Raw genomic sequence first — 27,085 nt, forward strand, 5'->3', positions numbered from 1 at the left:
GGAGCAGGGCTATCCATGACCATCATAGCCAAATTATGAGCTCTGAATGTTCCTTTTTTTTTTTTTTTTTTTGTTTTTAGAAGGAGCTTATCTGGCAACTATATTATTCATCCAACTTCTATCCCCAACCAGTGTCTATTAAGAAATAACCTGTGGAGGGCTATGGGTGATTCTTTTCTCATTAGGAGAACTTATTGGCACAACCTTATTAGCACTTCCCCTTGTGATGAATGAATTATACGATAAAAGCTGCACATGCTGAGCTAACTTGCCTTCAGGCTCCCACGAAAGACGTTTCTGAGCCTATGGAACTTGTAACTATCAACTGTTGATAATATATATGGTTATTCATTGAGAGGTTTGGCTAGAAGAACCTGCTCACAAATTCATGCCAAAAAAGAAAGTTTTTTTCCCACATTCAAGATGATCTGTCCAGTAAAAAATCTAATCAAACCTCCGCTCCAGTTTGAAACTGCAGCTTGTTTCCTCTCCCCTTTGTTGAGAGGAGCTTTATCTGCCTCCACACTGACAGTCCTCACACCTGGCCAGTAGGCCCTCCATCCGTAAGCGAACTTGCATTCTTCAGATTGCAATCCCTAAACCTTCATTCTAGTTAGTTCAGTACAATGACGCGTGCAGTTGGAGCCTCCTCTGCCATGCCTTGTCATTCCCTACTGAAAAGCCAACTCGTGCTCTTGCTATGTTCAAAAGGGCTTCTAATTTGTCCTGCATGTGTATCATGTACTTTAGGAGAAAATTCCTCTTAATTCTGCATCATAGTCATTACAGCTTTGTATATTTTACAGGGGCAACTCTTCTGATAGGAGTGTTTGAAACTGGTGAGCCCGCAAAACACAGTTCAAATTTTGTTTATTACAGCTTTCATGCTGTCTAATGTGCTCTTAGCCTCCATCAGGAGATTCACCTTGTCTGTGCCTATTTATGGTGAATATGGCTTCTGCCATTTGAGAGGTTGTATTTGTTCTCTCTTTTTCAGACCCTATACTTCACACTACCTCTCAGATTCGCTCACCTTGTTCCAGAGACCTGACAGCTAATTACGGATTCTAAGAGATGCAATCGTACATTCTGCAATAGCATTGTCTTGCTGTCAGCATGTATTTAATTGAAGATTTGATTTTTCACCCATGAGGCAGTACTGTTAGTTACACGTTCTCTTGCTGACCGGTAGAAAACCTCAGGACATAACAAAGATGATGACTGGGCAACAGCGTAAACCCATGTAGCTTGAACAGTGAGTAACTTGATTATACATCCCCAGTAAACAGCTTAAACCCATGTAGCTTGGACAAATGAACTTCAATACACATCCCCATGTCAACATTATGAGACCTGTTGTGGATTTCAGAGGTAAAGCAAATACATCTTTCTGAGATAGTGTGCGCACAGGGCCTTAGAAAATCAGCATGAATGTGGTCCACCCGAATATTTGCATGGATCAGTATTGCCCTCAAAATTTGAGGCTATGTGTCCCTAGAGACCAGATTCAAAACAGCATTTCAAATTACAATCAATAACAAGCATTTGCAATGCAATAGGTCTCGCATTTATGTGAGTTTGAGCTATTCGCATTGAAAATGACAATGCCTTTCATTTATTGTTTGGTTTTTAAAACATAAATAAAAGGCATTGTCATTTGCAAAGCTAATGGCTTAAACTCTCACAAATGCGAGACCTATTGCATTGCAAATGCTTTTTTGTATTTTGAGAGGGAGAGTACCAGCAATTCTCATGACAGATGTAATACTTTTAATTTAAGAGTGCAGGCGCTTTTCATAAACAAGCAGGGACTCTGGTAAAGAGTACTTGCATTTATATTTTTCCATTTTAAGCACTGAACATACCTGCCCTAGAGCTACCTCTAGTGTCAATAAGGAAGATGTGTGTGTCTGCACATCTGTGTGTGTGTGTGCATGCACATGTGTATGCATATGTGCTTGTGTGTGTGCATACATGCATATGTTTGTGTGCATGTGTGTGCGCATATCTGTGTGTGCGCGTGCACATGTGTATGTATGTATGTATGTGTGTGTTTGTGTTAATATCTGTGTGCATGTGCACTTGTTTATGTGTGTGTGTTTACCACATGCACAGCTTTCATTGTTAGATGCCTCAGTTAGCACCCCAGCACTGAGTGCCCCGGTGCATAAGACTGTATGATCATTGACTGTCCTGGAGAAGGCTGCTGGATTCCAGGCTTGACGCCTGAGCAACGGGCTTGTGCGGTGTTGTATAATCATCCCACGTTGAAGGGAATGGATGCACTTATTCCTTTCTTGTGTGACATGCGACATAGTGGGCAGAGAGGACGTCCGATTCATCTGTGTATTCTGCTATTTTTGAAATTGAAGAAGATTTTTCGGTTGAATTGGGAGCGAAGTTGACAAGTAAACGTGTTCGGGCAGCTTTCAGAGGATGTGTGGGAAGCGGTCACCAGGCCCAAGGGTGGAGCTAGAAAGGATGTTTAAGTCCTCACTCTGGAAAGTCTCCCTGCAGACTAGACCGGAGATACAATGCCTTCCTGCAGAAAAATGTGTATCGGTGCTAAACTCTCTCTGCGGTCCTCGGACTAGCGGCAACATGTTCCTGTGAGGATTTTTATTTTTCTTAAAGATTAATCACAGTGAGAGACAGCAAGAGAGATGGAAAGGGCTTGTCTGTGCCAGAGCGGTCAGATGACAGCATGCATGCACGGGTGGACGGATGACAGCATGCAAGCACGGGTGGATGGATGACAGCCTGAATGCACGGGTGGACGGATGACAGCCTGCATGCCCGGGTGGACGGATGACAGCCTGCATGCCCGGGTGGACGGATGACAGCCTGCATGCACGGGTGGACGGATGACAGCCTGCATGCACGGGTGGACGGATGACTAGATGTGAACCGTTATAATTTCCTAGGCGTTGAGAGCTGAAGCATCTGGTGGCATTATATGACAGAACGTGCGCCTGCAAGATGTATTTTGAACTGAGCAGTATGGTGGTAGGAAAGGAATGCCCGTTATCTGTCTTCGATCGGTAGTCATGCCTGTGCGCGGCAGAAACATCTGCCATACCTGCACACCGCCTGGCATTCTTGCGTCACATGATTGTAGGGAGAGATAAAACAGCAGAAAGAGCTGTCTCGTACCATTGCATACTCCTACCCCTAGGGTACCCTCCCCCCCCCCCCCCCCCCCCCCCCAGGGGGATGTTCAATATGCCTGGACAGACGACGGCCTTGCATCTAAAAGTGTCTGCGTATTGTTGTAACAACTTTGGAGGTTAGAGGGTGCAGGCATGTGTCCCCGAGATAACTACAGTGGAAAGGGTGTTCAGGTCTTCAACTAAATAATGGCTGTTGGATCCTACTGTACAGCAGGGTTAACAACACACATTTGAATGCAATCGCGGCACTCGTGCTTTAGCTGTAAACATCTTATGCTAAAGGGCGGGTGCCCGGATTGCTTCAAAAGTAAAGAAATAGAAAAAACTTTTTTTTCTATTTCTTTACTTTTAAAGCAATCCGGGCACCTGCCCTTCAGCTTAAGATGTTTACAACCAAAGCACGAATACCGCGATTGAAAGCAAAGTAAATGAAGAGAAAACAAGCATTAAGAAGCAGGAAGTGGGATAAGGGAGGGGGTGGCAAATGGTGTTCACTTTCGCGGCCGCTTTGATGTCCTCAGCGGCCCGCGAAAGTGATCAGGCAGGCTGCCAAATGGTGCGCGCGCCCGGCGCACATGCACTGTATTTGGAGGCCTGAAAAGCACTAGTTTGCACTTCCAGATCCCCTGTTTACAAAAGCTCTCGCGAGAGCAGCGCTAAAGCGCTTGCTCAGGCGAGACCTAAAAAAGGACCGACTCAAAAAGGGAGTTCGAGAATAGAAATTAGAAAACCATGAAGATTTATCACACAGTTTAAAGGTACTATACGGAAATAATAAATGCACATGAAGCAATAAACTCATTCCATTAACAAGAAGCAATTTGCCACGAAGGGTATCAAATTCTGAATAATAATGGCCAAAAATCTGTGCAATGCTAAGTCTCAAGTGTGCAGCAAAATAAGTAAGAAATCGTACAGAATCCCTAGAGTCTCAGGAAAGGTCTCAAAACATTCAGTCTGACCCCCAGATACAAGGGTGTATGCACAGTTTGTTTGCATAGACCAGTGTTTCCCAAACTGGGGTCCATGGACCCCCAGGGGTCCGTGACACTTTCCCAGGGGGTCCGCAGGCAGCAATTTTAAAAGCACTGAAAATGTCCTTGTAGAATTAGCAGTTTTCGAGCAACAGTAACAGTGTCGAGATAACACCAGTGATTAATGTACCTGCTGGAGAGAGATGAGAGTTTTGTCCAGTGGCAGGTTTGACTTATCTAATGTAGCACCGAGGGTTAATATGCCTGATGCAAAGAATGTGTACCATGCATTTAAAAAAACAGTATTTTATGTGCATAGGTCAGTGGGTTACTGCTTTTGTCACAGATTTTTTTGTTACTCTGCGGCTCATAAGAGACAATCAATCTAGCATAGTGACCTATAAACGGTCATCAAAGAGCTGCTTACACACTGCATGCTACAAGTTAGTAACTTATGTTTTTTCCCAGTCTTTCATTATCCTGATGCTGCTAAAGGAGTTTATTTGGGAGGAAATACATTTTTATTGTTAGTCAACGCTAACCACTGAGTTATGTACTGAATCCTGAGTTTGTGCTTTTCCAGACCAAGCACTCTTTAGAAATGCCTACCAGTATGAATGACATGTCAATCCCACACCTTGTAGTCCCCTTTACCTTTTGTAACATTTTCTCTACACCGATTTACAAGTATGATTCATTGTCTCTATATGTGTGTGATGTAAAGTTCTCTGACATCCTACAATGGTGTGAGAGATGCTATAAATTAGAACAAATGAAATGCATGTGACAGAGGGGCTTAGAGAGATGAGAGGCACTGTTGGATGGTGAAAAGGGAATCATTGAAGAATCCCAACAAAGATTGTTGTATCCTGGTGCATAGTAAGATCATCATTTACTATTCTTTAAAAGCTAATACAATTCAATATATAATGATAAATGTGTTGTAGAATGCATCATTGTTTCCTACATTTTCTTGGGGGGGGGGGTGGGGGGGGGGAGAGCCTCCCAAAGCCCCCTTTGTAGTGGTCAGGCTCACTAACTGCACTTGGTGTGCACCGTATGGGGACTGTTCTGAAAATATTTGCCAGGAGCAGGAGACTTGTACTGCGAAATAAAACTAACCATTTAAAATTTAATCACGGAGATGCAGCACCAACCTTCCCATTAAAATGTTCTGTTTTTTGCAAACTCTTTCAATATAAAATACTAAAATCCTTAGTAATTAGAGTACTTGTTTTGTGTGCATGTGTGTTTATATTTTTCGAATTGCTCTTTTAATGTTTGAAAATTCAACCATACAAATTGCTGGGGGTCCCCGGCTTCCAGTGGTGAGTCGATAGGGGTCCTCAGGAGTCAAAAGTTTGGGAACCACTGGCATAGACTACTTCAGGAACTGCAAGGTCAGCATGGTATGACCATTGCTTCAACAAAACATATTTTCTCATTTTAAAATATTACTTAAACCTATCATCCTAGCACTAATTCACTGCATGAATATTGGTTCGCCCCTTATGACCTAAAATCAAAAGGCACAATATGCACTCGGTGTAACGTATGCGTCTTTTGTTTGAGGTGCTCTGTGCATAGAAAAATACTTGAGGTGGCCACCAACAATGTGTCGAAAAAAGGGTTGGCATTTCACTCAACTTTTTGCATTGCTAAATAGGCGTGCAGGATGCAAAGACAGTCAGTGCAAAATGTATTTATAACTACAGCTGGTAAATCCTGCATGGAAATTTGATTATTTACTAACCAAGAACAAATTAATTTATTCACTTAATCCTGGTCAAAAAGTATCCCATGTCCAACCTGACCCAAATAAGAAACCCCTTGAAATAAATTACCTTTCTTTTTAATTCTTGATACCGGACCTTTTCTTTCTCTATTGTCTTGCATTTTTTTAGGTGCAGAATAAATCTAGTTTTTTTTTTCATGGCACTTTGACATGAACAACTTTGGTGCTCAGGACTTCTGGCCATGATACTTAGAAAATTTCAAATTTTTATGTGCAACTCTCAAACCTTACATTTAACATCATGCACACATTTGCACATGGTTCTGTTGAAAATTGTTTGGCTGAAACTTGCACATTTTACAACCAATCTAAGTTCAATAGCTAGTTGCTCTCCAGATCTAAGTTCTCATTTTTTGTTAGCAACTATGACACATACTAGGAATCATACATATTCCAAAATAATTAAACTGCCACCTGTGTGTTTGGGAGTCTTTTGTCAGTTGAGATTGAAAGTATTTAACCAGCTTCTAACTTATTTTTTCCATAGTATGGGCAGTCGTCCACAGTGATTGAAAACATACATACAATTATTGCTGCAGCTGCTGTGAAGTTTAGCTCTGACCAACTTAACCATCTGTTTGTTCTTATTCAGAAGGTAAGTGCTCAAGAATAATTGTTTCCTGACATTTGTGTCTTATAAGAGTGAGGAAAGGTTATTGGCAGATAAACCTCTGTTACTGTAATATGAATTTACCTTGAAAAAAACAAAAGACGAGGTGTTTTGCAAAATAGTTGGTTTAATTAAACACTTCTTCCGCGAGTACAGTTTATGGCAACGGGTCTGAGGACGTCTCAAAGTACGGTCAATCTAAGCGAGTTTTTGACAGTTTTGGTTGTCTTAAAACTGAATCCCACGATCCTTGTTTGGTAAAAGAATCCTGGCCATGTCTGTGGAGTCGTAAATAAAAGGTCCCTGATAACAAATGCAGGTGGTCTCGACCTTGCCAGGACACAATGTGTCCAGATCTGTGGAATGAGGGGCATGTGATCACTGCGTGTGCCTTGTCCTTATTGGCTGTGTGTTCCTAACTCCATGTGGCATCTGACTTTATGGTATTTTGGGAATGTGCATACCCCTCTGGCCATGTGTGCTTTATTGGGGCCAATTTCCCTGGACTATTGTGGTGTCACTGCGCTTATCAGGGGGATGGATCTGAGTTTCCCGTTTGCTCAGTTGTCTGCTGGCTACGTGCTACACAACCTGTGAATTGTCCATCAGTTACCGCTAGCCTAGGTTGCAGAGCCTGGCTGTAGGAAAGTGGGTTTCTCTTGCAGTAACCCCCTCCCATTTTAGCTAGATTTCTGATGCACTTTGACTTAATGTGCCCTGGGTCCCTGCCAATCAGGTTCCCAGGGCCCGTGACCTTTCCCAAAACGGTACCTTTGTACCCCCACCTCTCTGGCCACATGTAAGTCCCTTGTAAAAGGTTCCATGGCTACCAAGGGCACTGTGACCAGGGAAGGCCTCTGAGGCTGCAGCACTTATTGTGACACCCTTAGAGGCCCTGTACCTTTATACACAGACACATTTACTGCCATTGCAGGCTGAGTGTTTTGGTGGAGAACAAAGTGAAGAGTCGACATGTCAAACATCCCCGTGTGCCATGCCTACATCCCACTGCCTATGGCGTAGGTGAGCCACCCCTCTAGCTGGGTGCACTATGCCACTGGTGAGGGTACAGGTGCATGAGTCCTGTACCCCTACAGTGTCCAAGACCATTCTTAGATATTGTAGGTGCAGTAATGCCTTAAAGAGTATATGGTCTGAGAGTTTATTCCAAACTCCACAGCTCCATAATGGCTTTTCTGAAAACTGGGAAGTTTGGTATCAAACTTCTCAGCATAATAAACCCACACTGATGCTAGTTTGGGATTTATTATACCATGAACTCAGAGTGCATCTTAGAGATCCCCCCTGAAAAACGACCAGCCTCTGGTGGGTTCCCTGACTGGTAAATACCACCCTGTCACCACAAGACAAGTTTCTGGACCCGTGGGATGGGAGCCTTCGCTCCCTGAGCCCAGAAACAAAGCCTTTCCTGGGCAGAGGTGGTCCCACTTCCCCCAGGCCAGGAAGAGCCATCTGTGGCAGGGAACTTCAAAGGCCTTGCTGACTTTGTAACATGACCCCCAGCCTCCCCTGCTTTCAGGAGCAGGCCCCCTTTCAGTCTCACCTCCTTTTCGATGGGAAGACAGGCGGGAAAAATTTGCACAGCCGAGAAGGTGTGCACACCTCTGCCGACCCCACTCCTTAGGTGGGGGAGGCGAGGTGAAGCTCACTCTTACAGATAGCAGGCACTCATCAGGATTAGGGATTGTGCCCAATCCTCCACGTGGGGTGAGCACACCAAGGGTTAGACACCCTTAGGTCAGTAGCCCATTGGCAACTGACCTCGAGACCCCTAAAACACCACCTAAATACATTATTTCGTGTGCAGCCCTGAACCAAGAAGATGGATTCCAGCAACCTACGAAGAAGGACGAAAGAAGGCACCCAGCAGAGGAGACTGCAGAGAAGAACTAACTTGGCCCTAGCCCTACCGGCCCGTCTGCAGTTTCCAGAGATCCTTTGCCAAAAGTTGCCTTGTCCTGCAGCCAGCGACCTCCAGAACCCCCGGGAGGACTGACTGCCTTCAACAAAGACCAAATCTCCTGTGAACAGCAACTCTGTTCAAAAGAAACTCCCAAGACAGACTCTAAGCCTGCTGATGACAAACAGACCCGACACCTGGAACCACCACTGTACCTGACTCATACGGCCCGAATCCGGGTGGCCCACCGGTTCTTGCATGGTCCCCCAGCGCTCCAGAATCAGAGTCCACCGTGGGTGGACCCCTCCAGGACTCCCCAACGTCGCCTGCAGCCTCTGCACGGAGACCCCCCCCCCCCCCCAACTGTGAGTGGACTAGTAAGGTGAAATCCGACCTCAAAAGACACCCCTGCATCCAAGCGCCCTGGGGAAGAGACCCCGAGGTGCACCTACGTGCCCAAGCCCTCCTATGTACCTGCCCAGCTGTTTGTTCCTCCCGGAAGTCTTCCTGGGCTGAGCCTTCAATCCAAAACCGGCAACTTCCAGTGAAAACAGGGCACCCGCTGCCAAAACAGCACCCTGCACCCAGCTGCCCCGGCACCGCTGCGGGTGCACCTTCTGTGCCAACTCGGATCCCCGCTTGCCCTGAGCATAACACCAGGAGCTTTGCTCCCACAAACTTGTGGCCTGCTCGTGAGCAGCAACCAACTAGGGGCCCCCTATCCCCCATTGGATAACATTAGGCCTCAGCACCCGGCTGCCCTAGTGCCACAGAGGGTGTAAGGAGAGTGCATCCTCGACCCTGCGGGAACCCTGGTTCAAACTCCAGAATACCAACTCCCAGAAATAAGTACTTGCCTGCAAACCGTTAACTTCATTTTCTTCCATAGGATTGCATTCACTGCTTTTCCTTGAACATTCTTGAGTTTGTATGAAACATTGAAAAACTGCAAGTGTACTAAAAGTGAATTACTTACCTTTTGTCTAAGAAATGTCCCTGTGTGATATCTAGGCATATCACACTAATTAGCAAAAGTAACTTTAAAAGTAATCCAAAAAGTAGCATGCACAGTAATGTGTAAAGTAACTGAAAAGTAATTTCAAAATGTAGATTGGGGAAAATCCCCTCCAACAGTCAAACCTGGGCTGCAGTACGAGGGCAACCTTCCCCGTCATCCGAACCGAGCTCAGCCAAACAAGTCCACCGTCTGTGGGGTTACCACTGGAAGTTCAGGTTTGGAATCCCCATTCGTGCTGCCATCCTCTTGTGACACCCTGCGTGACCTGGGGCGTTGGACTGCTGGCTGTAGTCTACCCCTCCTTCATCCATTGGACGGCCCCTATCTTTGTGCTGGCTGTCAGTGGTTTTTGGAGCAAGCTATTTCTATCGCTCCCGCATGTCCGGTGGCAGCCGCTCGTTACACCCGCCCGGAGCATGCTCTCCGCATTTTCAGTTTTAATGCGAGGTCTTTGGTGGCACATTATCAGGCAGTATTTGATCTGCTGCAGGATGCAAGCCCGGACATTGTGGCTATCACCGAGACATGGTTGAAAGACGAGGACGCAGCCATTATTAATCTGGCGTTCCCCCCGGACTATACAGTCCGTACCCTTAATCGATCGTCTAGGGGAGGGGGAATTGCCCTGGCTATTCGTTCTAGTCTTACGTGCTCCTGGACCGCACTGACCATTGCGGGATGTGAAAGTGCGCTGTTTAAGATTCTGGTCACTCCTCACTTTTCGCTTTCGGGGATGGTTGTCTATCGTCCCCCAGGGAGCGAGGCGGCGTTTCGCGCCGCTTTCCCGGATGTGGTTAGCTCCTTGGTGGTGGGGTGCCCCAACTTTTCGATTCTGGGGGACCTTAATCTCCATTTCGATAGACCTGACCTACCCGCGGTCAGCGGCCTTCTCATGGATTTGGAGGCCTTACAGCTGCTGCAGCTTGTTCAGCAGCCCACCCACATCTGTGGCCATACGCTGGATCCCTTCTTCACCAATCTGACAAATGCTTCTGTCACTGCCGTTTCGCCCTTGGGTTGGACTGACCATTCTTTGGTCGCCATTAGTACCCCTTTGTCAGGTAGGATCGTCACCCCTCCTGCAAAGTTGATTGTAAGGCGGCACTGGGGCAAATTACGGTTGGAAGATCTGCACCGTGTCCTCGCGGCAGAGCCATTAGAGCCGTTTGTAACCGTTGATTCAGGTTACGATGGGTTCTGCGCGTGGATCTCTAAAGCGCTCGATGCGCTCATCCCACTTACTGCCTGTAAGACCAGTGCCAGAGAATCTAGCCCATGGTACGATGGTGCCCTACGTGCGCTCAAGGGCAGTTGCAGGCGTGCAGAGAGGGCTTGGCGGAAGGCGTATGACTCGGGTAAAAAAGCTATCTATCTCGCCTCCGTCAAAGTATACCATCGGGCTGTGTGCCGTGCTCGGGCTTTGTATTATACGGCCGAAGTAGGCCACAGCTCTAACCCCTCAAACTATTTTCAAGTTGATGAAGGATCTTCTAGCTAAGCGCCCCGATGCTCCTACGACGGGCTCTACCGCTCACTGTGAGGCTCTTGCGGCGTTCTTTCAGGAAAAGGTCCAAAACATCTATATGACCTTTCCTTCCACAGGACCTCCAGTTGAGTCTCCAGTTTCCATCTGTGGAGTCGCAGCCCTGCACTCGCTTCCCCTGTTGACATTAGAAGGGTTCAACATCTTGGCAAAGCAGGTGAAATCTGGGTCCCCCGCCGACCCTCTCAGTTCGGCTCTCTTTAGAGATGAGTCGTTCGTGGGTCGGACCGTGATACACTCCCTGATTAACATCTCGTTGGAGTCGGGCACGGTCCCCCGTAGCTGGAAGCGGGCGGTGGTCTCTCCCATCCTTAAGAAGCCCTCATTGGACCCAGACAAGCCTGAAAATTTTCGGCCCATCTCTTTGCTTCCCTGGCCTACCAAAGTAATGGAGGCCTATGTCAACAAAGTTCTCTCGGCCCACCTCATCCAGTTTAACATCTTGGATCCCACCCAAAATGGCTTCCGTGCGGGTCACAGCACGGAGTCTGCCCTTCTCTCCATGGCCGAACATCTACGCACAGTGATGGATGCGGGGCAGACAGCGGCGCTCGTCTTATTAGATCTGAGCGCCGCGTTCGACACCGTGTCCCATCCTATCCTGTTGCATCGCCTGGAGGAGGTCGGGCTGGGTGGCTCTGCCCTCCAGTGGTTCCGCTCTTTCCTAAACGATCGTTTCTTTAGCGTTGCGCAGCCTCCGTACCAGTCCCAATTTCTCCCTCTGAGACAGGGGGTCCCGCAAGGCTCCTCGCTGAGTCCCACTCTTTTCAATCTGTATGTGAGACCGCTGGCTGAGATCGTCAAGCAATGGGACATGACTATGGTCTCGTATGCTGACGATACTCAGCTAGCGGTGACTATCAGCGGGGATGCAGATCGGGATGCCCCCAGGTTTCAGAGTGGACTTAGGGCGGTGGCAAGCTGGATGAAGAACAACTGTCTCCAGCTCAACGCGAAGAAAACTGAGATCATGATCGTTGGCAGGAAGGCGGAACTGTGGGGGGACAAGTGGTGGCCCATTGAACTGGGGCCGGCCCCTTTCCCGGTCACTGAACTTAGGAATCTTGGAGTATGGATGGATCCCGCTCTAAGTTACGTGGGCCATTCGAAGAAAATCGCGGCCGGTTGTTTTGGCATCCTGCGGTCGCTGAGGCCCATTCTTAAGTTCTTTGACCGTGGTACCAGGCAGCTGATAGTCCAGGCCACGGTATTATCTCGCCTGGACTATGCCAGCTCGCTTTTGGTAGGGGCCAATATGGCGGAGACTACCCGCCTTCAACGAGTGCAGAACGCTGCGGCTAGAGCCATCGTAGGCCTACCCCGAAGGAGCTCTGTTTCAGGCGTCTTGAGATCCTTGCACTGGCTCCCCATCAAATCACGCATCCAGTTCAAGGTGTTGTGTCTGGCGTTTAAGATCTTGAGGGGAGTTGGTCCGCCAATTCTTGCTGACCTCCTGTCGTGGTATGTTCCTTCCCGCGTTTTGAGATCGGGAAGCCATGCGCTTGCGCTGGTCCCCCGTTACAGGTTGTGTCGGTCGGGTGGTCGCTCTTTTAGGGTGAGGGCGGCCGAACTCTGGAATTCCCTCCCAGTAGACTTGCGGCTTCGGACTGACCTCTTGGCCTTTCGCAAGGCGTTGAAAACGTTTCTTTTTAATTAGTTCTTTTTTGGTGTTATGTTTTCTGCTTTCTGTTGCACTTTGCCTGCCATGCGCCAGGACGCCCCTTAGCTGGGGCAGCTGTGCGCAATACAAAAGTGCATAACATAACATAACATAACATCCGGAGAGAACCCAGTGCCTTCCAGCGCTCGGCCAGAAGAAGCAGAAGCCGGCCTGGTACCACCCTGTCTGATCACCACCACTGCCCGCATAGCTCTGTCTCGTTCAAGTCGACGGTCTGGCAGCGGTAGAGCCCTCGACAGACTCACAGCGTCAGGGGATCGTCTCTCTGCAGCGCTCGCTGGCGAACTCTGCTCCGGCCCCACCTGTTGTGTCTCCAGCCAGCGCCACGCATCCTGCGGGGTGGTGAAAAAGAGGGTGCTGGGGCCATCCACCACATGCAGCCGCGCCGGGAAGAGCATCGCACAGGGAATGTGAAGTTGACGCAATTTCCGCTTGAGAGCAACAAAGGAGGCACGCTGTTTCTGAACCTCCCGTGTGTAATCCGGAAAAAGCATCACCCTGGAGTTATCGATTTGTAGACGTTGCCTCTCTCTCGAGCCTGCTGCAGGAGGTGGTCTGTGTTTCCGTAGTGCAGCAATCTCGCCACTATCGGTCTCGGGGGTGCTACCAGTTTAGGAGGCCTAGCGGAACCCTGTGGGCTCTTTCAAGGGCAAAAAACGGGAACAAGCCCTCCGGGGCAACCTCCAATCGAAGCCAGCCCTCCAGGTACCGGACTGCATCAGCTCCTTCCGCCCGCTCTGGAACTCCCACTATACGGAGGTTATTCCTACGAGAGCGCCCTTCGCTGTCCTCTGCTCGCAACTCCAGTATCCGCACCCTGTTCTCCATCTGCGTCAAGGATTGCTGCAAAGTAGTCACCTTATCTGGCACCTCCTCCAGCGTCTTCTCGGACGCCTTCACCCGCTCTTTCAACATCCTATGATTATCCTTTAGCAACGCGAGGTCCACTCCAATAGTATCTATGTTTGTTTCGAGGGCCTCCCGGGAAGCCGTGATGGCCTGCATGATATCTGCCAAAGAAGGGCCGCTCGGAGTCTCCACACCGGGGGTGTGTGTCGCGACCTCCTCGTCCTCAGACCGGTGCCCCCCCTCTACGTCCTGGAGGATCGCGAACCCCCGTCTCCCTGATGTTCGCCCCATCGCGGGTGCTCAACCAGGTCCACACCAGTCACCACCAGCCGCAAAACGCCGTCCGCTCCAGCAGCGATGAAGCAATGCAGCCAATCCGGTCGGCAAGAGTAAGCCCCGGAAAAAGCATGGATGAGCAGGGCAGCTACGCTGGCGTCAAACAAGCCAGGGGAGACCAGGTACCGGCTCCCGCACCCCCGTCGTCAGAGTTAAGAGGATGGAAGGGGGCAGCACTGTGCCGCCAATGCAACTCAGGGGTCAGCCAGCCACTCGCGAAGGTCCTCCTGCCCACCACGCCTCCACAAGTCACCCTCGGTGCAGTAACGTGCCACCGAGATCCAGCTGCCCACGGGTAGAGCCCCAAAGACTCCACTCCAATCGAGTATCTCCTGCTCACCGGTGACGAACACAAGGCAACAAGGGCAGGACCTCCTATTGCTCCTCTAATGTCCGCCGTCACCACCAGAGCTCGCAACCACTGCACGGGAGCCACACACTCGTACTGCCCACCACTCCCAAGGGCCAGTCAAGGGGAGGCCACCCAAAGGGGCAGCAGTGCACTGACCCAACTCCAAGCAGTACCAGAGGGCTCACAGCCGAGCTTCGCCGTCCACAGCAGGATCCCGCATCAACGGGGGCAGTGGGCCGGACAGTCACTCACCATTAAGGCTGCCTCTCCGCCACAGGAACCGCCCAGCAGGCCCACTCCACTTCAGCTGGAGCCCACCATCGCTCCGGTCCGCAACAGGAGACAAGTAGCGGTTCCACTCTGTTGGCCATGCATGAGCGCCCTCCCGTCTGCTCCTCAATGGCCGCTCCGGGCAGCCATCTTAGGTCCAGGGAGCAGCAGCGCTCGATCGCAGCCCTCCGCTCAGCCCACTCCCTGCAGGCTCGCTTTCTGCCATTCACCGCTGCAGGGCCAGCACCGAGGCCCTCTGCTGCTCCCAGATCTGTTGACTGGGTGTGAGTGTTTGATTGGTTCTGATGCTCCGTCCATCACCACCCCCTTTTGTACCGCTTTGTTCGCCATAAGTTGGCAGGGTATGCTCAGACGTGAGTCCCTTGCTCACTTTGCCACTGGATTCAAGCAAGCCTGGCTGAAGACGGCTGAAATGCCAGAAACCGGTCCTAGGAAGCTTGTTTCCGGTCCAGGGAAGGCATGGCAGTTCGGGCTGGACTGTTCCCATGAGGCACAGGGTCAGACTGATTTGCATATGGCCATGTCTGAACTGGGGTGGCAGAGTGGGCTAAAGAACGGTGATGGATCAAACCCAGATCTGTTGACTGGGTGTGAGTGTTTGATTGGTTCTGATGCTCCGTCCATCACCACCCCCTTTTGTACCGCTTTGTTCGCCATAAGTTGGCAGGGTATGCTCAGACGTGAGTCCTTTGCTCACTTTGCCACTGGATTCAAGCAAGCCTGGCTGAAGACGGCTGAAATGCCAGAAACCGGTCCTAGGAAGCTTGTTTCCGGTCCAGGGAAGGCATGGCTTGGCAGTTCGGGCTGGACTGTTCCCATGAGGCACAGGGTCAGACTGATTTGCATATGGCCATGTCTGAACTGGGGTGGCAGAGTGGGATAAAGAACGGTGATGGATCAAACCCAGATCTGTTGACTGGGTGTGAGTGTTTGATTGGTTCTGATGCTCCGTCAATCACCACCCCCTTTTGTACCGCTTTGTTCGCCATAAGTTGGCAGGGTATGCTCAGACGTGAGTCCCTTGCTCACTTTGCCACTGGATTCAAGCAAGCCTGGCTGAAGACGGCTGAAATGCCAGAAACCGGTCCTAGGAAGCTTGTTTCCGGTCCAGGGAAGGCATGGCTTGGCAGTTCGGGCTGGACTGTTCCCATGAGGCACAGGGTCAGACTGATTTGCATATGGCCATGTCTGAACTGGGGTGGCAGAGTGGGCTAAAGAACGGTGATGGATCAAACCCAGATCTGTTGACTGGGTGTGAGTGTTTGATTGGTTCTGATGCTCCGTCCATCACCACCCCCTTTTGTACCGCTTTGTTCGCCATAAGTTGGCAGGGTATGCTCAGACGTGAGTCCCTTGCTCACTTTGCCACTGGATTCAAGCAAGCCTGGCTGAAGACGGCTGAAATGCCAGAAACCGGTCCTAGGAAGCTTGTTTCCGGTCCAGGGAAGGCATGGCTTGGCAGTTCGGGCTGGACTGTTCCCATGAGGCACAGGGTCAGACTGATTTGCATATGGCCATGTCTGAACTGGGGTGGCAGAGTGGGCTAAAGAACGGTGATGGATCAAACCCAGATCTGTTGACTGGGTGTGAGTGTTTGATTGGTTCTGATGCTCCGTCCATCACCACCCCCTTTTGTACCGCTTTGTTCGCCATAAGTTGGCAGGGTATGCTCAGACGTGAGTCCCTTGCTCACTTTGCCACTGGATTCAAGCAAGCCTGGCTGAAGACGGCTGAAATGCCAGAAACCGGTCCTAGGAAGCTTGTTTCCGGTCCAGAGAAGGCATGGCTTGGCAGTTCGGGCTGGACTGTTCCCATGAGGCACAGGGTCAGACTGATTTGCATATGGCCATGTCTGAACTGGGGTGGCAGAGTGGGCTAAAGAACGGTGATGGATCAAACCCAGATCTGTTGACTGGGTGTGAGTGTTTGATTGGTTCTGATGCTCCGTCCATCACCACCCCCTTTTGTACCGCTTTGTTCGCCATAAGTTGGCAGGGTATGCTCAGACGTGAGTCCCTTGCTCACTTTGCCACTGGATTCAAGCAAGCCTGGCTGAAGACGGCTGAAATGCCAGAAACCGGTCCTAGGAAGCTTGTTTCCGGTCCAGGGAAGGCATGGCTTGGCAGTTCGGGCTGGACTGTTCCCATGAGGCACAGGGTCAGACTGATTTGCATATGGCCATGTCTGAACTGGGGTGGCAGAGTGGGCTAAAGAACGGTGATGGATCAAACCCAGATCTGTTGACTGGGTGTGAGTGTTTGATTGGTTCTGATGCTCCGTCCATCACCACCCCCTTTTGTACCGCTTTGTTCGCCATAAGTTGGCAGGGTATGCTCAGACGTGAGTCCCTTGCTCACTTTGCCACTGGATTCAAGCAAGCCTGGCTGAAGACGGCTGAAATGCCAGAAACCGGTCCTAGGAAGCTTGTTTCCGGTCCAGGGAAGGCATGGCTTGGCAGTTCGGGCTGGACTGTTCCCATGAGGCACAGGGTCAGACTGATTTGCATATGGCCATGTCTGAACTGGGGTGGCAGAGTGGGCTAAAGAACGGTGATGGATCAAACCCAGATCTGTTGACTGGGTGTGAGTGTTTGATTGGTTCTGATGCTCCGTCCATCACCACCCCCTTTTGTACCGCTTTGTTCGCCATAAGTTGGCAGGGTATGCTCAGACGTGAGTCCCTTGCTCACTTTGCCACTGGATTCAAGCAAGCCTGGCTGAAGACGGCTGAAATGCCAGAAACCGATCCTAGGAAGCTTGTTTCCGGTCCAGGGAAGGCATGGCTTGGCAGTTCGGGCTGGACTGTTCCCATGAGGCACAGGGTCAGACTGATTTGCATATGGCCATGTCTGAACTGGGGTGGCAGAGTGGGCTAAAGAACGGTGATGGATCAAACCCAGATCTGTTGACTGGGTGTGAGTGTTTGATTGGTTCTGATGCTCCGTCCATCACCACCCCCTTTTGTACCGCTTTGTTCGCCATAAGTTGGCAGGGTATGCTCAGACGTGAGTCCCTTGCTCACTTTGCCACTGGATTCAAGCAAGCCTGGCTGAAGACGGCTGAAATGCCAGAAACCGGTCCTAGGAAGCTTGTTTCCGGTCCAGGGAAGGCATGGCTTGGCAGTTCGGGCTGGACTGTTCCCATGAGGCACAGGGTCAGACTGATTTGCATATGGCCATGTCTGAACTGGGGTGGCAGAGTGGGCTAAAGAACGGCGATGGATCAAACCCAGATCTGTTGACTGGGTGTGAGTGTTTGATTGGTTCTGATGCTCCGTCCATCACCACCCACTTTTGTACCGCTCCCCCAGGCGAAGCACTGCCTCCAACACCCAGCAGGCGACAGCGGCCTCACCGGCAGCTCCAGGCAGAAACGCGGCGGGGTAAAGAAGCAAGCCTTGTTCCTTCGCCGGGTCGCCTCCACCGTCGAGGGAGCGCCCACCTGGTCACCAGGTATGCCCAGTCAGGTTAGGGGATTACGGGCCCCCGCAATGGCACAGGATCTATTCAAACGGAGGGAGGGCCACGGAGGAGCTCCGAAATCCTCGACCTTCTACATCGGCGTCAGGCCACGCCCCCCCTAGTTTCCACCTTTATTTATGTGGAAAGATTAGGATGAACATTTCATAGGGTGCACATAGTGGCAACTACCAGCTATTGTTAAAAGCCATAAACGTTGCCTTTAATTGTACTGGGAAAATAACAAGAGGTAAATGTATGCGTTTTCTGGAGCTCTGGAAATGTGTGTTCCACTTCCGCTCGCCGGACTAATTTCTTGGATACTTCGTGGCTGCTGCTTGTCCCTGCCTGGGTCTGCTGAACTTACCGACTTTGCACTTGGGAGGCACTTGGGAGGCACAACATCGCTGATCCGGGACTGCGAGGACCAGGGTGCTCGCTGTTGTTCGATCCAGCACACCTGTGTCCTCTTCCCGGCCCCTCCCCCTTTCCCAACGCCTTTGTAATTTAAGAGTCCCGCCTATCCGCGCCAGCGGAACGCGCCCGGAGCGAAGACCGGGCTAAGAGCGGGCCGTTTGAGGCCGTTCGAGGTCTGCGAGGTCTGGTCGGGGCCACCCTCTTCGGTTCTTTTTTCAACATTTCTGTGTTTGAGCCTAATTGTTAAACCATTTATCACTGTATCCCCACAGTTAAGTCAGGGGGTTGCCTTTGTTCTGGTTGTTAAGCTATGTCCACCAGGTTAACACGTAGTAAGGCCGCAAATGGCGGTCTCCCAATCAATGGCCCTATGGACGATTTTATCACCCGCACCAACACAGCTATAGACCATGAAATTTCCAAACTTCAGACTCGTGTCTCCCTGGAATTGGCATCCGCTAGGAGACTGTCCCAGGTAATCGATCTGTCAAAAAAATCCTCCCTGGGCCATATAGCCACTGCGGTTACTCCGGCGCGTCCAGCTATCCCCCATTGTGTAGTCACACAGGTTGATGTCCACCATACCCCGTCTTTTCCTTCACTACCCTCTACTTTAGAGCCATCGATTCAGGATAGTGCAGTGAATCTACCTACTATTCCTCTCAAGCAGGATGCTAGTTCTAATTTTTCCATCCCAGCAATGTTTTCACCTAGGTGCACCACTAGCAAAGATAATCAATCTAAAAGAAAATGCACCTCTCGGTCAGCTTACTGTCGTAAGAAGGCTAAAATTGCGGTTGCACAACATCTGAATTTGACTAGCGTTCCGGTTTCTAATCCCATAGGAGGGTGTGTGTTCAGGGAACAACCACATTATGAGGGAGTTAAAGAGGGGACAGTTTCTGCTTTTTCGACTGCCCCTACGGCCACTTTGGCAGAGGATGAGGGCTTACATGCAGAGAGTGAGGAAAGGAATGAAGGGGAATTTATAGGTTTAGTTTGGGAAACTCTTAAGAAACTTCTTTCCCCCCTTGATCTTAGACTCTCACGCATTGAGAATAATTTGCTTGAGATGGAAAAGAGCATTATTGCTCTGGCCACTCTCGGCCTGAGAAGTCTAGAAAATCAGGGCTTTCCTGCTGCTGAGCCATCACCCCTTGTTTCAAGTCCCGCATTCCTCCCCTCCAGTACCAGCTAATGCACGATCGGTTCCTACATTGGGGACTGTGGGTGTGGATCATAGTTCCACCGCCCCCATACTTAAGGCTCCCAAGCGCCCCACCCCTCAACTATTATTCAAACCCAATGCAGGTGCACCGCATAGACCCCCTCCCAGTGAGGTGGCGTTCCATCCAACCCAGAGCACTCCTGTCAAGAATAATTTTAGAGGGGGTTACATTGATCTCCCTCCAGAGGCCAATGATTATGTGGTTGTGTTGACGGGTGTCCCTCAGATGGGAAACGGCCAACACGAGAACCACTGGTCTCTGAAGAATAAGATAATGCATTGGCTCAATGTGAATAGACCAATTCCCAATGGACAGAGAAGCAGAATCTTGATGGTACGTAGAATCCCCTGGGTGGGCCCTACAAGGAAATCTAGTCCCGGGGATTGTATAGTGGTGACCTTTGAGGACCCTCATACGGCACACCACATCTGCTCCTGGCCTATTAGCGAAGGTTCTCTTGTTATACCTAGGCCATTGTCCTTTTTTTTATCCACCGCGTCCTAGAAATACACGGGAAGAGGACTGGTCTCTAGTACATCACCACAATTGGAGGAGTCATCCCAAAAAATTCCAAGATTCCCCCATAAACTGGAATGGCTTCCCAACCTCGAATAGGTTTGCTGGTCTTGAGGAGGTAGATTGACTCGCATGCCAACCTGCTCCCCAAGTTCCTCTACCACAGGTTTTAGGGCACAATGAATCTTTTCCTGTGTTGATTGAACCTTCTGTTGCTAGCTCTCCAAGCCTAGAGGGAATGTATTGTGTTTTACCTATAGAGGCGGGTTTGAATACGTCATGTATTTTTGACTCCCAAGCCGTAACGGAACGACTGGACCCACCTTGTATGATTCCCTTGCCTCCAATTCAGAATGTTTCACCAATTAGGAAGTTGCCTGATGTAGAAATGGCTCCCTACCACCACCAGACTGAGCCACTGCCTAGGTTAATTAGATCTGCTGCGGGGGTGGTAGGACCTGTGTCCAATTTGGTTACACTAGCCAACCCTCTAAGGCAGTTGACCTCGGACGACCCCTTGCTAAAGATTATAAGCTGGAATGTGGCAGGGCTCGCCCGCAACTTTGAAATTCCTGAATGGAATGCCTTTTTGGCCCCTTATAACATCTGTCTTTTGCAGGAAACCTGGTGCCTCGAACCTAGGCATAGAGTGGGCTTTACGACCTACTTCGTCCCAGCTTCCCAACAACATGGATGTAAAGGTCGCCCGTCGGGTGGCCTTCTTATATGGGTTAATATCGCACTAGGTTTAAGTGTAAGCCAAAAGTCCACGCATTCTCCCGATCTCCAGAGGATAACCATATTATGCCCAGGGGGTAGGAAGCTAGAAGTTTTTAACCTCTATTTAAGGGGGGCCAGGGGCGGGTCATCTACTCTATCCTCTACAGGATTAAACCGCGATCTAGCCGCCTGCAGTATTGATTCTTACGTTCTCCTCGCAGGCGACTTCAATTGCTGTTTTGAACCATTGGCTAGGGAGGATATCCTGGACACTTGGGATGAGGACACAAATAGAGGTATTCCCACCCTGACCCTAGATCCGATTCCTAAATGGTCTCAGAGTGCGGTAGACATCAATGCACTCTGTATGGAACATGACCTAAGACCAACTAACGGACGATCTAAATCGGATCCTTTGGGTGCGCACACCTTCAACAGGATGGGTCATTCCTCCAGAATAGATTATGTTGTGTTGAATTATAATTTGTGGTCATTCCATTATGATATGGAGGTTATAGCATCTTGTGATAGTGACCACAATCCTCTCTCCTTAACATTGATTCCGCCCTGGCAGGTTGGGAACTCAATTAAGTTTCCCCACAAGTGGAAAACCTCTCATGAGCTTGTTCCTTCGTGCTGTGGCAGGCGCCTAAAGTGGGCTAAAGTAGCAGCGGACGAGGAAAGGATGGCACAGGCAGGGACCACTATGCTAGCGGTGGGGCCACGCCTTGATGCCCTGGGTGCTACCAGTCAAATTGTTTTACCAATATTCACAGAAACCATTGCGGTGTTAAGTGATTTGTTTATTATACCCCAAACCAGCGTGAGGGTTTCTGCGAAAGGTGCTCCTAGGGCAAGAAATAAGTGGTATTCCTCTAAATGTCGGGTTGCTAAGGGGGAACTCATTTCCGCAGTGAAAAGCAAGGATCCAGGCAATATTAGATTGGCGAGGAAACTCTACAAAAAAGTTGTGGCAGAGGCGAAGGAGGCCCATGAATACAGTTTTTGGTGGGATCTACTGGAGGCAAGCACCAGGAAAGACTCCAAGGGGTTTTGGGATCTGCTGAGAGCTAGGGACAAACCTCTTGATTTCCTGTTTACTTGTAATATTCCTGGCGATGTCTGGTTTGCCCACTTTTCCAAACTGTACTCTGTCCAATGCGGGGTACCCCATCTTAATACGGGTCTTCTTGCCAGCTTATCAGCCGAGATTTCCATTAATGCCTGCCCCTTCAGCACTGAGGAAGTTGAAAGGGCAATCAGCTGTATTGTATCCAATAAGGCTGCTGGACCTGATGGAATTCCGGGCGACCTGCTGAAGAAATATCCATCACTGTGGGGTAGATTAATTGCCTCCCTTTTGAATGAGGCTGTGTTGGGTGGTTCTCTCCCTGACTCTTGGAGGGGTGCTGAGGTCGTCCCTATTTTTAAAAAAGGCTGTCGGGACGACCCAGCTAACTATCGCCCTATTAGCCTGCTTGACTCAACACAAAAGGTCGCGGGCAAAGTGGTACTAGGCAGGATCTTGCAGTGGGTCGAAGAAAACCAGGTTTTGTCAGATTTCCAGGCAGGTTTCAGATCAGGGATGGGTACCATCGAGCAGACGTTTCGCCTCTTAATGATATATTGGAAAGTGGTTGTGCTGGGTGGGGGCAGCTTGTATTTAGTATTTATAGACTTGCGAACTGCCTTCGACCTGGTCCCACGAGTCCAATTGTGGAATGTCCTCGGTAGGTTGGGCATACCTCCCTATTTGTTGGCCTTGCTCATAAAGTTTCATGAAAGCAACTTTGCCCAGATTAGATGGTGTACCCAATGGGAAAAAACATCTCGTATTCCCGTAGATAGGGGCGTCCGCCAGGGGTGTGTGCTTGCCCCCACTCTGTTTTCTCTTTATGTTAACGGAGTGGTGGAGCATCTGCTTCAACAGCCGTCAGATGCACCATCCTTGGCTGGTAGGAAAGTTCCTACGCTCCTTTTTGCGGATGATACCCTCCTAATCTCAAAGTCACCAGTAGGTATCCAAAAGTTGCTTTCTAGCTTTAAGGCCTTTTGTGACACCAAGGGCCTGTCCATAAACATTAGCAAGACCAAATTCCTTGTTCTTAACCCTCCCAGGAAAACTGTTGTTCCTCCCACCTTGGACTCTGTTCCTCTTGATAGAGTCAATGAATTTGACTACCTAGGCATTCGACTCTGTGTCAATATGAGTTGGAAGGCGCACCACCAAAAGGTGTTTCTGACCCATAAGAGGATTACAGGGGCCCTGCTCAAGGAACAATGTGCCTCATTTTTAAAACCTATTGGGGCACTACTAGATATTTATAGGGCAAGGGTGGTGAGTGCAGCATTGTATGGTGCGGAATTGTGGGGCACACAGAGAGTTGACATCTTGACCCACCTCGAAAATAATTTCCACAAAGATCTTATGAAGTTACCCCATAGCACCCCTACAATTCCCCTCTTGCTAGATGCAGGCACACGCCCAATTTGTGAGCAAGCTAGGCTACGTCCCCTTTTATTATGGGCCAGGATATGGAATGTCCCTGAATTGAGTAGTTATGTAGTTGCCCTAAGCGAAATCTTATCCTTATCTGGCTGGCATAAGGTAATCTGGCTCAGGGAGGTTAAGCGACTTCTTTATGAGCTGGGTTTAGGAGATGCTTGGGTCAATAGAACAGCACCTTCAAAACAAATGTTAAAGAAGGCTTACTGGCTTTGGGTGGATAATGAGAGGTTGTGTAACCCTAATCATTGCAAATCTGTTGCCCAGTTTCTGCTAGTTAAGGAGATCCCTTTCAGAGAACCTTACCTGGACTCAATCCATAACCCGGGTGACAGAGCATTATACTTTAAATTCAGGGTGGGTGTTCTTCCCTTAGGATTCCTAACGTCTACTTGGAAACCTCCATTCCAAACTATTCCTTATTGCCCCTTTTGTGACTCAAGGGTTGAGTCCATACCTCATCTGTTGTTTGAGTGCCATGCCTATGTTGTGCCTAGGTCGAGATGGTTGAAGCCTTTATGTAGGAGTCTGTGCACAAGATCATACTTGGAAGCTTTACGCATATTGCGCTCAGATGCCCGTCCCTTCTTTGCCTGCTGTATGGCTAAATTTCTGGGTTGGGCTTGGAGGATAAGAACCGCAAGGAAACAGTTGTTACAGTAATGTGTTTCTGCTTGTTTTGGTTTTTAAAAACTTGGTTATTATCTTATTTTTGTTTCTGTAGGTTTTTATACTGTGTTCGCCAAACTGTTCCTTTTTCTTCTTTTTTTTGATGTTTGTATTACTTTTATGATATGTTTTTATGTCGAAATAAAGTTCAATTCAATAATAAATATAAAATCAGCAGCTGACTGCAGTCAGTGTGTGCCGGTTTTGTTACAGAACTCACTGTAGCTCTGTGCACTATATTAGTGCCCTTCCATTTCTGGTGCTTTGCAGCAGTTTTAAGATGATCTTGGAGTTTCTTGCTGCTCAAATGGGTGCCATTTCTTATATTTATAAGTTTCCCTCGCCCTCATTTCTTGATTTTGCTCACGAAAAAGTGTCACTCAGTCGTTGAAATGTCACTCATAATTACAATGAATTTATGAAAATGTCACACATAGCAATCTGAAACTTTGGCAGCTATGGTCTTCTTTGCCCATTCAGGTGAGCCTATTGTTTGCTGCTGGAAGAATTTCACAATCACTCCTGCCAATTACAAACACTAATTACTGGCTGGCAGAAGTGACCACAAATTTGCCTCCGGAGGGTTTAGTCAGAATGCTTTAAGGCTCTGATGTCCTATACGGCACACATGTGGCATAGCAAATGGCTTCGCTCACTGTTTTGGCAGGAACACAGCAGATATTTAAGCAACTCGAAAGCCTGGTACAACCACGGGGCTTGAATATTAATGCCAAATGAATGCCACAAAATTAAAACTCCCCAAGAAGAACCAATTATTTTATGACATACTATTTCAGAAAGTTCCGCTTGCAAGTCAATAAGTTACCTTTGGTAATGCTCGTTCTGGTGGATACACTAACTTCAGATTCCTCACCTTAGTGTATTCCCCAGGTGCCTGACTAGATCATGAAAAAGATTTCAGCAATGCTCCTGCACACCACTAGTTGGAGCCAGGCAGTTCTGCACTACCTCTGTTCCACTCTGTGTAAGTGCCACAGATGCCTCGCATACCCAGCACAATGATGTAATTTTCTTGCTCATTCTCCTCCGTGCCCTCAAATGTGGAGTGAGAATAATTGTTCATAACAGTGTGTAGATTCCTAACTTGGGTCCTTTTTAGGTGTCAGAAAGAAGCCACTTCACAGAACGAGGAGGTGACACAGCAGTGAGGAATCTGTAGTTAGAGTATACATCAGAAAGAGCATTACCAAAGGCAACGTATTCTTCTGATGGATACATCCAACTGCAGATTACTCTCGTTAGAATAGATAGCAAAACAGGGCTCCCAAGCAGAGTTTGCTCAGACCTAAAAGTCTAGGATGATCGGACAGGTGGAATGCCTTTTCCACCAAACCTGGCTGTCAAGGCAACAAAGCTTCATGAACACAACTGACTCCCATATGTCAGCCTGGCAGATATCTAGGACAATCACACTACATGCCAATGCAGTAATCGCTTTGGCCTTGGTGAAACGGACTCAGACTTTCTAGAAGCTGACAGAGTCTGCACAGCCTTTCCGTTCTTTGTTCCGGAAAACTACACAAAGAGTTGATCGTCCACACAGTATTCCTAGGTACTTTCAAATTGAAAGCTCAAAGCCCTTTTGGGGTCCAATAGATTAGGCAAAAAAACAAAGGCATGGTGATAGATTGCATAACGTGGAAAAGAGTCACACTTTTAGGTGAGAAGGTTGTCTGTGTTCTCAACACCAATGTTTCTGGAAAAAAGGGTGGTGGCACCAACACTGCCTGATGCTCACTCACACCCAACAAGCTGAGGAAACTAGTCTTCAAAGTCAAGAGACATAGCAAGCAGCTATGCATCAGTCCAAAAAGAGTGCACAGGAGAAAAGTTAATACAGATTAAAGTCACACTGTGGCATCACAAACGGTTAGGGAGGAAACATGCGTCATGCCTTTTATAAACCTCATCACGACAGGCAATTCAAACAAGTAAGGAGGTTCCATCAAACGCAGAAAGGGACCATAAATAACCTGTAAAATTGCCAAGTGTAAGGCTTCGGTGGTCCAAGACAAAATAAACAAAAGAACATCTGGTAGCTTGGTTTGTAAAGGTTCAATCTTGCTGATCTCACAGCAGGCCACAAATCTGTCCCAGCGTCTGGCATAAATGAACTTCATGGAAGTTTGTCCAGCTGCGAGCAAGATATCCACCACTTCAGGCATCAGAAGAAATGGAGCCAACTGCTACGGCAAATTGTAAGCTTGATCGGAGAACAGGTGTCCATATCCAAAAGCTCTGGTACCACTCTCCTGACCCAATCCAGAGCAACTAGGATGACTTGGGTTCTGTCACTCCTGATTTTTTTCAGAACTCAGAGGCAGGGGCGTCGTAGGCATACATGAGACCTGTGTTCCATTTCAGTCAAACTTCATCTTCTAGTGGTTTTTCCCTACTGTTGTAAGATGTCCTTCGCCACCTTGGAATGTAGACACCATTCATTATCTACCAGATTCCGTCAGCTTAGCTCATCCCCTCTGGCATTCAAGGATCACAAGTAGTTTGCGACCAGGAAAATGCCATGACCCTTCAACTAACTCCATAGGTGCAGAGACTCTTGGCACAGGACCCAGGACTCCAATTCACCCTGCTTGCTGCAGTGTCACAAGGATGTGGTGAAGTCTGCAAGAACAGACTCCCCTTGATGGACAGCAGAAAAACCTTAGGGCATACTGGCCTGCATAAACCAGACATATGGATCCAGGCTTCAGTCAAGGACCAGAGCCCTCTGATCGTCATCTTCCTTGGATGTCCTCATCAACCCTGTTCGTCAACATAGTCAGCTTAAGATGGGGAAAGGAAAGGATCTGATGCTAGACTAATTGGTCTTGAGCAGCCACCACTGCAAATTGTGAGCCATCTCTTCTGAAATCCGAAAGGGATATGATAGATGTCCTCAGTACTGAGCTGACTAGAACTTCAACTTCCATTGCAGGACCCACAACTGTAATCTAGCGCAGTTAACCAGGCAGATGTAGGAAACTAAGAGGCCAAGAAACCCCAGTAGTGA

At 48.9% G+C, this 27,085-nt stretch overlaps 1 protein-coding gene across 4 annotated transcripts in view; it reads left to right on the top strand.

Moving 5' to 3' along the window:
- Window positions 1-27,085, top strand: part of USP24 (ubiquitin specific peptidase 24) — a 2,082,369-nt gene that overhangs the window by 273,671 nt on the left and 1,781,613 nt on the right. For all 4 annotated transcript variants that reach the window (XM_085602520.1, XM_085602518.1, XM_085602517.1 and 1 more), the window contains exon 13: window positions 6,427-6,534. In XM_085602520.1, coding sequence (XP_085458646.1) covers window positions 6,427-6,534 — 108 coding nt within the window. The remainder of the gene's footprint in view (window positions 1-6,426; window positions 6,535-27,085) is intronic.

The sequence above is a fragment of the Triturus cristatus genome, chromosome 4_2 (assembly GCF_964204655.1).
Source record: "Triturus cristatus chromosome 4_2, aTriCri1.1, whole genome shotgun sequence".
In the NCBI taxonomy this organism is placed as follows: Eukaryota; Metazoa; Chordata; class Amphibia; order Caudata; family Salamandridae; genus Triturus; species Triturus cristatus.